The 16240-nt window shown below is 36.8% G+C and overlaps 1 protein-coding gene across 2 annotated transcripts in view; it reads right to left on the bottom strand.

Moving 5' to 3' along the window:
• Nucleotides 1–1556: 1556 nt before the first annotated feature.
• LOC134740469 (zinc finger protein Gfi-1b) overlaps nt 1557–16240 on the bottom strand; it is a 97520-nt gene continuing 82836 nt past the window's right edge. For both annotated transcript variants that reach the window (XM_063672927.1, XM_063672928.1), the window contains exons 5-6: nt 4758–4997; nt 1557–4411 (exon numbers count right to left, since the gene is read on the bottom strand). In XM_063672927.1, coding sequence (XP_063528997.1) covers nt 4323–4411; nt 4758–4997 — 329 coding nt within the window. In that variant the 3' untranslated portion in view covers nt 1557–4322. The remainder of the gene's footprint in view (nt 4412–4757; nt 4998–16240) is intronic.

Here is a 16240-nt window from a genome sequence, read left to right as displayed (position 1 = left end):
GATATGTATTTATCTGACAAATAATTACTTAATTTAGACTATACGATATGATACCTTGGCTTGTGAACAAATCACGCGAGGTTCGATAGGGAAGGGGGGTCACGAAAAAATCACAACAGATCACGTTGCGGGAGGGGGAGGGGGTAGGGGTTTGGTACAAGGAGACCTCACGTGTATTTTTCGAAAGTGAACGAAACTAAGAAAAAATATCTACCACATGAGTATATACTTTTACGAAGTGGCGAAGGGGAGGGGGTAGTCAAGAATGTCACCGCATATCACCAAAGGGGAGGGCGCAAAAAGTAGCCGAAAAAACCTTGCGTCATTTGTGCACAAGCCCTAATCTGTTAGCCGCCCATATAAGGTATTTGAAATTATGGGCCTTGTATAAGATAAATATGTGATATGTGATATCGAACGTGTTTTTAAATTTAATTACAAACAGTTTGCTTTGACGGGGGATTTTACGTAAAAACGGCTTTTAAAATGCTACTGGATTTCTACGAGTATCCGTAAGTACCTACTAAAGGCACGAGAAAGCTCTTATACAGATTTTATTTGCTTCAACAGTTCACTGCTGAGCCGGTAACATGATGGGATCCCCGTTTGTTTTGAAACTGCTAGAGGCAAAGATAATAGACTCAATTAATCTTTGGTAAAAGTGAAACGACAATGTGTCGTAATTAGCGCTGAATGGGTTAAATGGAATATCCATTTGAACCCCTACCCTACTGTAAAGCGTATCATCGCATTTTTGTTTATTATAATGAATCATCGTCTTACGTACTGGCGCCTATGACAAGTTTTGTCGTGTTTTCCTGAGCTTTCATACTTAGGCAATACTTCACCGCTGTACCGTTTACCAAGAACTAGTGGTAAGGTTCCTTAAGTATATACTTAAAATCCCCTTCCACGTTTTAAAAACTTTAATCTCATGTTTCGTAATCAAGTATTATGCTAATCCTACCTATATCAATCTAGTTGAGCTGGTTTTTAATGCTGTGGTTGGTCAAAATAAATATGTAAGTATAAACTGGGTGTAGATATTTAGCACCGAAGGGAGCAGATAGTATAAATCAGAAAGTAACTCTTCTCTGTTACCTTCTCACGGGTAAACTACTGAAGTGATTTTGATGACATTTGGCAATGAAAGCGTAAGCCCTGGGGCGGGATATATTGGATATATTTTGATGTTACAGGTAATGTTAGAAGGTTAATTAAACTGAAGTTTACCCTGGTATAACTAATATTCCCCGAGCCCATTGGGTAAAGTCCGAAAATTTAAACAGCATTCATCTATATTCGGCGTTTACCCGTACACATCTATAGGTCTTCCCAACACTGGCTGGGTAATGTTAGGTGTTGCATCATCACTTCTGATATTACCCTCCCAGTGTTGAGTAGACCTAGATGTATACGGGTAAACGCCGAATACCTACAAATTTAAGTTGATTTAATTTTCCGGCTTTACCCAAAAGGCTTGGGTAATGTAATACTACGTATACCCAGGTAAACTTAAGAGCTGCGGATAGTGTGATACAAAGAAAACAACTTCATAAACATCATCTTTTATTGAAGTGACTCGTATTTAACACTTTCGTTATTATATTACGACATAGGATTGCACGTTTGTCTTTGGATCCGTTTATACGTACTTAACTATATGTTACAATATATACAATTAATATTAACATTAAGGAATTATGTGAAAACATCGACACTTATTTTAAAATGTGACGAAGAGTGTCATGTTTCGTAGGTTCCGGTGCAAACTGCCGAATCCGATACAAAACCAGACGATTCAATGGAATCACGCCGTTTTGTCGTCTTAGTAGTGTTTAGTTTATAAAATGCATAAATATGTTAGTCTGTAAGGTATTTCTAATATTTTATATTTTCTGGTATTTGTTGCCTGATTTGAATAGAAAAAAATACAATTATACAAACATTTAAATTTCAAAACATATTAAATTTCACTTGAGACTTACTTGGTGAGTTCAAATATGACCTAGAAATATCTGCTTCAATATAAAGCACCTTTTAGCCTTTTCTGTGTATGGTAAGGGTCCAGACAAAATTTTTAGTCATCTGTTTGCATTTTTTCGAGAATTTCTGCTCATCACAACCGAGGTTTGGACCCACGATTTTTGGACACCATACACACATACGAAAAGGTTAAATGTCACTTACAACATCTTTATTTTGCAGTTACGTTGGTACATACTGTATTTAAACTATCACCTCACTGAGAGTTTTGAATGATTCACGGTTAGTTTCACTAGACTTATAATCACGGTCTATATCCCGGTCAATATAAGTCTAGTAACACCTCAATGTTATAAACATAATTAAATATATGAAATTATTTTATATTACTCGTATTGCCTATTTACATTTTTCCTATTTTGTCTTTGGCATTAAGGATTTCACTGAGAGAATGAATGAAAAAACTGTAGGTAATATTGCAGCTAAAAAGCACTATTCACAGCTTTTTAATATATTTTCCAAACATTCTCTGACGATAAAGCTTCCGTGCAAAGTTTATACTTATACTTTACAATTATAGCCATAACTAAACCATATTTAGAATTTTGAATGATTCACGGTTAGTTTCACTAGACTTATATTGACCGGGATATAGACCCCGGGATAAATAATACAAAAGGTAATCACGGTCTATATCCCGGTCCCGGTCCCGTAAACCATATTTTTTGAAAATATCAGGGAAAAGGAACCCTAGTGTGGCGTGACTGGCGTGTTATTGAAGCGTCGTTAAATAATAATGACGACGCGTCTTTTACTTTAACGTCCCTTTTCTCTAATAACGACACACTTTACCGCCACTTTGTTTGTAATATCTACTGTAAATTAATTTCTGTCTTAGGTTTAGAAATTATTTTACTAAACTATTATTTCGTGCACGTGCATACATCATTCGGTGTACCTAATTAATGAGAACAAAACGGTAATATAGTTTATATCTTTACAATGAATAATTGATGGAATTATATTAACCTAGTGCTTTAAAATGTAACTAAAGCTATAAAAATAGGCAACATTTTGTACATTCAATATACTTAGCATAATAATTTGAAATATTTACAACGCTGCAACAAATAACTTTCATTTTTACAACTAAACGATACTATATCAAATATAGTGATATGTGAGTATTTGCTGTTTAAATAAAATAAAATGAATTTGGTCTCTGAGGAGCAATTTTAAAGTAAATAAGGAACTGTATAGGTACTGGATTTCGAATTAAAGTATTCTGTAATCGCATTATTTGAAATAAAATTATTTCTGTGAAGATCACAATATAACAAAAAAAGAAAATTTGTAGGTATGTTGTTGCCGAGAGTTTTGAAAACTATTTACGTACGAATATCTTGGTTTTTTTTTCAAGTTTTCTGTGAATTATTTTTATCTCCTCGTCTTGTAGTAGACAAAGCACAACAATAACTGGGTTATAGTAAGCAAGTAACTCAACTGGAATGACTTATTCGGAATTTATTTAAAACTAAGTCAAAAATCAAAAACAACATTCTCAGAGCATAATATTTGGAATGGCATATTATCAGTCTACTTAAACATTTTATTCGCATTTTACAATATTTATTAAAAGGAGATCAAAAACTCACATGCACGAAGCCTTCACAATATATATTTTATCCTAAAATCAGCTAAACATTATAAACAGCAGTTTTTAACAATATTTTGTAGGTCCAGACTCCAGACGTAGGACAATTTAATTTGTCCCTTACGACGTTTAGTTTTACTTTTTTTAAGTCGTTAAACATAATCTACTTCAATCTAAATAAAATTATAAATTAGCACAGTTTAAATATGAGAATTTGTACATTAAACTTGCCACAACTAAGTTAAATGCCTTAAACTAATCTTTGGATGACCGTAGCGTGTAGGTATCAGGTTATTAGACATTGTTAATTAATTAATTATATTTAAGTAATCTTTGGAAAATCTTTACTAAATGTACTGTACTGTACGGTAAGCGTTAAATATTAAGGTATAGTGAAAAATAAAACGTAGTAAAATGTTGTAAGGTCACAGGGTTGAAATTGCCTCAGTATCACTTTTCGGACGTAGATCCAAAAAAGACATATCAATAGTCTCTAAAAATCACGTTGTTCCATTTCAGACTCTATAGTGATCGCCACATAGTCGCTATTGTCTCAGCGCCAGTTGTTACGAGAGACTTTAATAGTCTAGAATCACTGTTGCTGTATTTTAGACTCTGTGCAGATGGCTACAGGTTTGCGATTGCCTCAGCGCCAGCTGGGCGGCGCGAAGGCGGTCGTCGTTCAGGAGGCGAGCGGCTGGAGCGGCGCGGGCGCGTGTGGCGGTCTGAAGTCGGGGTGCTGCCGCATCTCGGGGTGCGGCGGGTGAAGGTCTGCTGGAAGAAACGGTTTGTTTAGTTGTTTGGCTACTTGGTTGATTGAAAGGTTATATTACGGAGGCCATAGAGTGTTTGATTTGAAAATTATACGTCGTTATGGGACAGACAGCGGAGGCGTAGGATGGAGATAGTTAAAATGACTCCATCAACGTGCACAACTCTTTTGATGCCTACACAGCCCCCTGTGTCTACACAAGTTCACCTTCCACAAAAATCCAAGTGCGCAAAAATCGCACGCGAATGGCTTAAATCCCTTGTGTTGAATTTGGAATGTTCTATATCACGCTATTCACATAATAATTATAACAACCACTATACATAAAGCCACTTTACCGCTTACCTATTCTATGTTCGGGTAGCATCTCCGCATGCATACCATGCACATCAGTATGGGGCACGTGTCTGAGGTCGGCGTGTTGCGTCTCCCTGTGTCTACGCAAGTCGACTTTTCGTTGAAACGCCCGCCCGCAAAGATCGCACGCGAAGGGCTTGAAGCCGGTGTGCTTTCGTGAGTGCGTGATGAGGTTGGAGCTCTGGCTGAACGCTTTGCCGCATACTTGGCATTTGTGGGGTTTCTCGCCTGTTAACAATGAGAATAAGGTTTATTATAAGTGTTTCTGATGGATTATTTTCGGTAATAGATACAAAATTAGGCATGTATGTCTGTAAAGTAAATGGGACTCTTTACTTTAAATAAGTACCGTACCTATATCTAAAGTAATCTAGACGTCTACCTAAATGATATTCACTTAACTATTTATTTTTATTTATTTTTAATTTAAATTATAATTTTCCTGTAGAGGAAACATACCTAACAAACTAATATTAGTAAAAATCATTTTGCATCGCAAGTTCATCGCTGGACCCGCTTTAAAATACCAGTATAAAATTGAAACGGATAGGTATAGTATGGTAGTATTTATTAGTTTGATTCGTTAAACACCCATATCTATAACCCCCTTTTTGTATTTAAAGGTTGAAGAGCAATAGTAATACTTCACTCAGTACCTATGATAAAAAACTGTTACTATTTTTTAACTCCGAAAACTTAATAGGACTTTCTGCCTTCATCTTACATGGCAGCACGTCCGCAAAAATAACCCGCTGCTCCATTAAAACCTAATCCGACCCGATTCCGCAAATAATCCTATCGATCGCCTACGTGGACTTGCAGGCCCGCAATACTCGCATACCCGGACCCGGGTACCCGGTCACCGCGTTCGCGTATACACGTCCGCGTAATCTCTGCCCAGCCCAGCATTTCTGATTCAACCCTGGACTTATAAAATGTATAGCTGATGTGACGTTTTCTAGAAAGATCTCGAGCGAGGATCTTATTGGGTTGAGTTAAGAGCTAGTTTTGTTTGGCGCCTGTTGGTGTGAACGCATTAAAACTTTATGTGTATCGTGATTCAAGTGTGGATAGGAATTTAATATGGCGTCGTGCAGAGCGTCTTTTGTTTAATTGTTTACGAACGCTATTAATTTAATTGTTTGCCGCAATGTGTTGTTAATAAACGGGATATGGTTTCTATGGAATAACTATAAATTGGTACTAGGTGTTTGATAACATTTTGCATAAATAAATGGACATATACCTAATATATTTTAATTAAGGTTTTTTTTAAACCTTAAAAAATAAGTATAATTGCGGTTGTAGGTATATAACAATTTATTTTATACGTATCCCATATTAAGCATTTATGAACATGTTAAAAATAATTGCATAATCACATTCAATCACACATTTATTCAACTCTTTATTAATAATAAGTATGTACATTATTTCATAAAAAAATATGTAGGTGTAAGTAAATATTTAATCATATTATGTACTTTTTGAACCGTCCTATACCTAAAGCAAACAATAAATCTATTCTTTGCTCCAATATTTTTATTCAAAAGAACAAATTAACTCTGTTAGCCGCCACGCAACTTTATATACGACTTCAAAACAATAGAACTTAGTACATAACGAGCCGTAAACAGCGCGGACCAATGCCGTGTCAACTGCAGTAGGTAATTACCTACACAAATCACGGCCGTATCGACCAGAAAAGGGCCGACGTCAATCAAGGGTAGTGGTGAAACCCAGTTCATTAGAGAGAGAGCGCTATAACCCGTGTACACCTCCCGCTCGCGCGCGAGTGTCGCGATACGGGAGCAATTTATACCCGTCGTACTATTGGCCGTGATTTTAGCGCGACTCCTCCCCGCGTCGCGTAGCAACCGAGGGGGGATTAACCCCCCCACTGCCGTTATGGATCGCAATTTTCCTTTGAATTGGAAATCAGCGCAGGCCCGCTCGTTAGCTGCCGTCTTCGCAATACGGCTACAGATTTTTACTGCCAGATGTTTGAGGGAGTATTTTGTGAGTTTTTGTTTAAAGTGTGTTTCAGTCAAGTATATTGGGTACACAATTTTTTCTTTGTTTGTAAAATTTTGATACTACATCAGGTTTTATCTTTCTATTTACTGACTATAAACCAATAAGTAGTGCTGTTTTATTATTATATTTGTTTATGTATTATATTTTACAAAAACAAAATACGTATGTATGAAAAATTTCAAACTTTTCATTTAAATTAAAACTACCTACGATAATTAAAACAGAATAATATAAAGAATCGACTGTTTTCATGTTTTCCAACATATTTGGATGTTTTTTTTTTGTCACTTACGTCAAAATGATTGTCCCTTGCGTCATCCATACCTACAAATTTATTTTAACTTGAACTTGAGTGCAGAAGTTTTGATGTAAGTACTTACTTACACCAAAACTTCTGAAATCCTCAGCACAATTCTCGAAACAATAAAAATGTAGTAACAGCACGTTAACAGCCTAAACAGCTGTTTAAACTCTCAACTCTCAGCAGCGGACGCTTTACCCGCTTTACAAGACGTAAGGCGTAAAACGTAAGGACTTACGCTGGCGTAAAATCTTGGCTGCTCTTATTTGAAAGCCGTAACCCCATACAAATCGTCTGCATTTTATTTTAGTTAGATGTAAATATTTATTTTATTTTATTTGAGATTCTCTAATGATTTCCTTAGCAGGTCTGGTAGGTATAGGCACCATACCAAACTAACGACTATTAAGTATTTACTAAGATGAAAAATTTAATGAACAGGAAAATGAAAATTAGGGGAAAACTATAACTTTAGATCAATTATATTGGACCTTTGTTTATTCTTCTGCATTACTTGACATTGTTTCAAAATTAACTGGAAGTATTAAAAAAATATCATGAAAATCGTCTTTTTTATTACCTCGCGGAAATTCTTATAAAAACGTAACAACCTACGAAAAAAAATACAATTTTGTACTATAACTATAATTTAGTATCTTACCTATTATTTCTAATCAAAGCTTTACATCTAAACTCATGTCATTCAGAAAAAAATATTTTTTTCAATAAGACGATCTTTATCTCAGAGTAGGTACTAGTAGTCAATCATTCGGACTTTTTTGTTGATTTTTACCCAAATACTTGGTTTTGTTTGTTTGATTGAGGCTCTAAATGATAGTGCCGCCCATGAGAAACCAAGTATTCGGTCAAAAATCAACAACAAAGTCCGAATGATGGGTCTTTTTATTGAAAAACACTTGAAAAGTAAGTTGCAGCTAAAATTTAACAATTGTACCTACCTATAGCATAATATATGATCATGTACATTTTTTTGGAGTCATAATTAATATGTAGGTAGTTAGGTACTTACTATTTTTTATAGCAATTTTCAATAAAAAACACATCAAGATTGTACCCTTTTTCTAATGATAAAAAATAGGTATAAGTTCACAAGTAAAATATTTTGATCAGGGTATACCAAGCTAGGGAACAAATCAAATTATTTTATTAAATATCACCGTAATTCAGTAAAGGATTCGTATAGGAGGTGCAAGCACGTACTGCTCGCCCTTAGAGTTGGTCAAAGGGTTAGCTTTCAAAAAAAGCATACACCAGAGAATTTGGGACGGGTACCGCCGTGGCCGGTGATCTAGTGGTCAGGACGTTAGCCGCGTAAGCTGAAGACGCGAGTTCGATTCCCGTCTCGATCACCGGTGGACTTGGTCACTTTTTCTTTAGTGTATGTCTATTTCAATAACCCTATATGTATGTACTATTTTTGTAAATAATTAATTGTGTTTCAATGTGTGTATTTATTTTTGTAAATGCTACCGTAGTTTGTAATAGCTAGTTTATAAGCGATTTGGTTAAACTGTAATGCTTATAAATGTAAATAAATAAATTCAATTCAAATTCAAATTCAAATTCATTTCAGTTTATAGGGTATACCTACTCAGGCTCTTTCATCGATTAAACAGATCATTTGTCTGTCCGCCGGTTCTCCGCGACCTCCGCGCAATGACGGCGATATTGCGAGGGTGGCTCTTAATTGTCCGAGGGGAACCCGGGCGAGAACTTGTCTATCGAATCGATAGACAAGTATGCTGAGGTGCCTGAGAGATCACGACATGACAGTGACAAAGGCTTTTCAACTTTGCTCTAGATTGGTAATTCGTATAAAATCAAAATATATGCTTGCACCTACCTCCTATACGAATACTTTATTGGATTACGGTAATATTTAATAAAATAATTTGATTTGTTCCCTAGTTAGGTATACCCTGTTCAAAATATTTTACTTGTGAACCTATAATTTGTTTTTGTAGCATTAGAAAAAGGGTACAATCTTGATGTGTTTTTTTATTGAAAATCGCTATAAAAATAGTAAGTACCTAACTGTCTACATATTACTTATGAATCCAAAAGAATGTAAATGATCATATATTATGCTATAGGTAGGTACAATTGTTACATTTCAGCTGCAACTAATTTTTCAAGTGTTTTTCAATAAAAAGTATAAATTGATTTATTTTTTGTAACTTTTGGATTGCAGTGATAGGTATTGTCGGTAGGTACAGGTAGTTCTTTAAGCGTTGTATTTTTTTTAAGGGTTCCGTACCCAAAGGGTAAAAACGGGACCCTATTATCCACTCCACTGTCTGTCTGTCTGTCACCAGGCTGTATTTCATGAACCATAGACAGTTGAAATTTTCAAAGATGATCTATTTCTGTTGCCAAAATAACAACAAGTACTAAAAACAGAATAAAATAAACATTTAGGTGCGGCTGGGAGCCCCACTTAAATAAATGAAAATGATTAACAATTTTAACACATATCAGAGAAAGAACATGGGTCTAAATCGTTAAATAACAAACGAAACCGCCAACGCCATCTAGCCGAGAATAGGCCAAAGGTGTAGGCGCTATCCGAGAATCAATTTTTCTTGATTTCCGAGGCACGTTTTTTCCTTAGACTTTTTTTAACGGAGCGCTGCGTTATAAGTCCTTAGCAGCAGCAGAAGTAGCTAAGTAGGTTAGGTCTCTAAATATATATTAAGTGGAAAAGGGTTCAGAATGACCTTCACAAGCTCTTACTCTTATTTTTGTGTTCATTAGTTGTGCTCAGTTCATTGCCCGTTTAGCAACCCCTGCTTTAGGTCAATATGTAACCGTTTTTTTAAGACAAAGTGGTTCATTTGGTTCTCCAATAGAGGTCCCTGATTAGTTGATTACCAAACCGCCAAAAATATCATTATAGGTAAAATATACAGATACTTCGTCAAAAAGTGTCCGATAAAATTAGCCTAATGTAACTTTTACAACACAATTTTGTTTCAATCCAATGAAAAATACAGTCTATCGAGTTCAAAATCATATCTAACCGATTCATTTTTCAAAGTTCACAGTTCCATTTTCGCCGGACGATAAAAATCAACGGCGGCGTAACGTAAACGTGTGCAGTAACGTTAATATCGGGTTGTGATTGAACGCATCCCGGACGGCGATAACCGTAAATCCGGGATTCCCGTCCGGATAACCGGCCAGGCCCGGACTGAGGATGTTACGTGATGCGATGTGGAAAATATGAATTGTTTTTAGAATTTAAGATTATTAAAATAAAGATCAATTTATGGGCCCTACGGAAGACCAGCGCTGGTTTGTAGCGCATTGTGCTTGGTTGGGTCCAATTTGTGAGACACGCTTCATCATGTCAGCCGATAGACGTCCACTGCTGGACATAGGCCTCCCCCAAGACTCGCAACTCCGACCGATCCTGTGCCGCTCGCATCCACCGAATTCCCGCGACTTTCACCAGGTCGTCGCTCCATCTCGTTGGAGGCCTACCGGCAGTTCGTCTTCCGGTACGCGGACGTCACTCCAGAACCTTCTCCGGCCATCAGTTTTGCGAGCAATGTGCCCCGCCCACTGCCACTTAAGGTTTGCAATTCTGCGAGATATGTCGGTGACCCTAGTTCTACTGCGGATATCATCATTTCTGACTCTATCACGCAGAGAAACCCCGAGCATATCTCTCTCCATTGCCCTTTGCGTGACCTTGAGCCTTCTTATGAGGCCCATCGTTAGCGCCCACGTACATACATTTTATTATTATGGGCACATTTACGCAGTGTACTACGTAGGCGAACAACACGCGAACGCGAAGCGGCGCGGCGTGGCGCGGCGCGGAGGGGGGTGAATCAATATTTTGATACCTTGTAGAAGTGTCCTAAGTGGGCGATCTCGTTGCGAACGCGAACGCCTTGGGCCCGCCGCGCCGCGCCGCGCCGCGCTGCTTCGCGTTCGCGAGTGTTCGCCTAAGTAAGACGCAGCGGATGTCCTACGCGTAGCGGATGAAACAACGCTTCAAAAATATGGAGATATATCTCTACAGTCGCGTTCCAAAGTATCTGTCATAGTGTAATTATTCTATATACAGGGTAGCTAAAAAATAAGTGCATTCCCATTGCCAGGAAGGATTTGGTATTATACTGATATTTAATATTTAATATCAAGACCAACCACGAAATCGCGAAAAAAAAAAACCCTCCCATAGAAAATGAATCAAGTTTTTTTTTTGCGATTTCTGGGTTGGTCCTATGGGATGGGAGATGGGAGGGATGGTAATAATAATGGTAATTGCTCAGTATAATCCCAAAACCTCCGTGGCAACGGAGATGCACTTATTTTTTAGCCACAGAGAATGAAATTATATAGAGAAATAGAAGATATAAGATTTTAATGCTGACTGTACCTTGGCTGTCAAATATATCACATAGAAAAATGTCGCCAAACATTTGGCCACGTAATTGACTATTTAATTGACTAGTTGATAAAGAACTTATACATACTTTTAACAAAACATTAGACAAATACAATAATTAACAAAACTATTAATTGCACAAAATTAATCAAACTATGTTTCCAATAATAGGTAAGTAGGTAGGTAATTGCGTATGATTATTAAAGCGCACTTTAAACATCCACTAAATATAAATATCCGTAAATGGCAAAATAATGTCATTAGGTACACCATAAAATAATCACAGCGACATTATTACTAAGGCAGGCCGTTATCGGGCCGTAACGCGAGATTCGCAATAAAACCAATTATTATAATACTATTACACAATCGTGGGGGTCTAGTCTGTAATCATTTCTTTTTGGGCGGACTTAGAAATGGGTCTATTGTTTCCCATAAAGTTTTAAGTCATAATGTATTGTACACGCACACACACACACACACACACACACACACACACACACACACACACACACACACACACACACACACACACACACACACACACACACACACACACACACACACACACACACACACACACACACACACACACACACACACACACACACACACACACACACACACACACACACACAAATACACATACATACCAACAAACACTCGCCCACACGCAGCTTAGAAATAATAACATATCATATCTGTAAGTTTCAAAGTAACTCTCTGTACAATTTGTACCAATATATACCTAGATTAAGAAACTAGTATAGCGAAACTGGGTCCTGTAACACAGGGTTTCCTAGCTCAGGACACAGGGCCGTGATTTATTGTATACTCAAATTTGCACAATAAACTTTTTTCATTTTTCATTTTTTTTTTCATTGTTTATTATGACTAATGATAATATGACAATCATTACATTATGACTTTCAATAATTTATGTCTAGTCTAGCCTATTAAACGAATTTGCAACTTTAGACTTACCTACGATACAAAAAAAACCGGACAAGTGCGAGTCGGACTCGCCCACCGAGGGTTTCATACTCTTTAGTATTCATTGTTATAGCGACAACAGAAATACATCATCTGTAAAAATGTCAACTGTCTAGCTATCACGGTTCATGAGATATAGCCTGATGACAGTCAGACGGACAGACAGACAGACAGACGGAGTGGAGTCTTAGTAAAAGGGTCCCGTTTTTACCCTTTGGGTACGGAACCCTAAAGAGATGAAAATGATCTTGCTTAGTATCCCAATAGCGTTATTATTAATAATAAATTTCTTTAAATTCTAAAATTATTTGCCACATTAATATTTAGCACAGGTATGTTAAGTTTTATAAGTGGACAATTCTTTACGAACAAATGATTTAGTCAACCTTCCTTTTAAGCACAGGGATCGATAAGTAGATAATATTTTCTTTAATAATGTTCATATCTAATACGCAACTCTAATCCGGGCTTCTTAACTTTTCTCTTTCACCAATTCTCGCTTCTTGTAAACATCTCCAAGCAGGGCTTCGCAACCTTTTTCCTGATCTTCCAATCTGCGTTTATTATAAGTTAGATAATTCAAATATAATTACCGAATCCGGCCCAGCGCGGCTCATCTGCACAGTATCACGGCGCTGGATTTTTATGGGGACGTACTTTGGGCGGTCGTGAATTAAATATATTATGGCTCCGACTTAAAGTGCTTCGGTGGCAAGATTTCACGAAATATGGCCGAGGATGTAGGAGGAGTGCAGAGGCTTTAAAAGGACGAGGTAGATTTTAGTTTGAATGGGTAAAGAAAATGTTAGGATGGTTTCTCCCGCGGACGCTTCGAGCTTCTTCAAAAAAGGAATGTATAGGTTTTTAAAGGCTACGGTGACTGCATGCTCACCATAAGGCGGGCCGTATGCTTGTTTGCCACCGACATGGTATAAAAAATGTTAGGATAGATACCTACCTTAAATCACAAGATTATGATATCGGCCGCAACCAAAATATTTATTTCGATATCTGTATTTCTCTACAGTTCCTATTATAAGTCGTAAAGTCTAAATATGATGATTAATGATGATACTAAAAGACAACTCTGTCAATTTCATTTTCATTTTGACCTCGGTAAAAATCAAAATCAGAATATCGAAAACGATTAAGATTCACAATGTAAGTAACTTGTTACATTTTAACTTTTAAAAAAAATTAAAATAAATAAACCACAGTTTTTCTTAATAAAATATTTCAACAATATTTTTTTGCAAAATCTGTAATAAAATTGTAATCCTTCTACCAAATGATTGCCGTTGCGGCTTACAAAAAGACAATAAAGAAACAATAAGAAAAAGCCCATAAAACCTCCCTTCAGACCATAGACAACGCCAAAGCAGCAGCTTAAAAAACCGCCAGCCATAATAATAATTTAGCCGCGGTCTTGCCAGACTTAATTATTCAGGGACTTAGAGAAAAAACGGCGAAGCAAATTGGGGAGAGACGCCGTGAATTCAGGTAACATTTACATGTTCATAGATAATGCAAGGTACTTTGGTACGCTGTGGCTACACTGGCTTGCACCGTTTTGAATTTTGAATATGGAACTTTGAAGTGAAATGAAAAAGAATGAAATGGTTTTAAATTTGAAATGTGAATGGCTAGACGGTATTGCGAAGTCGTGTCTTTAACAAATGAAATGACCGATACAAAACTGTACAGTTCAACGCCTTTTTGTTATATTTCGAAAATTAGGGTTCCACTGTGAAATGCCAATTCCATCCGGTTTCATTTATTAATTACATACAGTAGCCATTGTGGACATTGTGATATAGAGACCATATGATTAGATATCTTGGCCGAGAGTTGCAATGGTCCTAAAGTAGGCAGTTTAGGATGCATTTGTTGTTGTGACCACCAGGATGTTTATTTCTGGAAAAATGTTGTCGATACCTTTTTTTAAAGTAATTCGCTATGACAAATATTAATTCTTGTAAAAAATGTTGACACCTTCTGACGGCCAGGGAACGTCAACATTTTTTAAGTCTTGGCTTGACGGCTTGGTGGTTGGTTTTTAAGACTGAATTAATTATATAGGTACACAGTGTAACACGGCAACTTGGTGGAAACTAGGGTACTTTTCCGATGAATTGGGGGTGCACTTAGCCAGGTGCGAGATGAGGAGTGCAGTGCAACGTGCGCTGCCTGGAAACAGCAATACATGCGGTAAACTGTGTTGCTTGCGGTTTTTGGTAAAACGGTTTAAGTTTTGGGAAAGCTGTCGCAAGAAGCTGGGAACTATGAGAATTATAAGCTTTTGGTCCCAATTTTAGGTACATACCGTGACATGAAGCGGGTGGCTTTAGCTAGAGTTAAGCATTTATTTTCTAAGCGCCACTTGCACCATCCCACTAACCCGGGGTTCAGCGGTTTAACCGTTAACCCAGTGTCAAATTGTACTGGTAACTATGGTAACTCCAAGTTTATCCCGTTCACCCCGGGTTCGTGGAATGGTGCAAGCGGCGCTTAGAAACCTAACTTTTTTGATAATGAAATTGAAAAATAACTAACAAAAAATTAACAACTCGATATCGAATACGAACGAATTAAAATCATATACTTACTTAAAGTAGGTATATTGTTATTATTTCATCATTACTGTCGCAAAAAATCTGCCTATTGCAATTTTTTTTTATTAGTACATGCCTAACTTTCCTATAGTTACCCATCATTGCAAGATTATAACTTTTATCGTAATTCATAATTCATATATTTGCATAAGATAGTGTATTTATTTATACATGCAGGTTCATACAGTTTTATACATAAGTAGGAATAGGAATCAACTACCTCGTCGCATAGTGACATGCAAATTAATATGTTCTTAATCTATATATACATTAATTCATTTTTAAGAATAACACTAATTTAAAAAAATCATAATAATAAAATGCGCATTACCAATTTACCACCATTCGGACCACTTATATAAAAACACATGTCAGTGCAAAATATAACAGAAAAAAATATGGTTCACTAGACTTATATTGACCGGGATATAGACCGTGATTACCTTTTGTATTATTCGTGAGCTCCCGATATTTCGACGCAGTTACATGCATCATGTTCACGGGTGACTGAAGATAGCGGGTGGGTGTCAAAGTTGTGTAGACAGCGCTCTGTCTACCCTCATTCTTGCGCGTCGGCTGCGTTCACTTTCAACGTTACCAACGGTCGCATTCACACTTGTTGGTCCGGTCGCGTTCACACTCGTTGGTGTTGGTGAAACAACTAACCGTGAATCATTCAAAACTCTAAAAATATGGTTGTCTGTAAAGTCGGTTTACGGACGATCATTTTGCGTGATAACGGCATAAGAAAACATTGATGAAAAGGCCGTAACGTTACCATGGAGATCTGTCCACGATCTTATAAGACGTTATAAATCGATGAACGATAAAAAAACAAAACATCTAGAAACAAGAACGATGGTTAAAGCAAATAAAACTAATGTCAAACCTAAAATAAATAATATCTAGTAATTATTGTTATACTTGATATTAAATTGTCAGAAATGTACTAAATAAATTGTAAAGAAACTGGGAAAAACACATCCATCCTCAGTCGGTAAAAAGAGCCGCTCGTTTATACCTACAAATCCACACTAGACGTGATTACCACGCTCTAGTGAAGTGCGGATTTCGCCGGAATCCCGGTTTACGACCCTCCCCCCACCTG

This window comes from Cydia strobilella, chromosome 4, assembly GCF_947568885.1.
Source record: "Cydia strobilella chromosome 4, ilCydStro3.1, whole genome shotgun sequence".
Classification (NCBI taxonomy): domain Eukaryota; kingdom Metazoa; phylum Arthropoda; class Insecta; order Lepidoptera; family Tortricidae; genus Cydia; species Cydia strobilella.
Note: the sequence above shows the minus strand (reverse complement) of the source record. Positions and strands in the feature narration are given on the sequence as shown.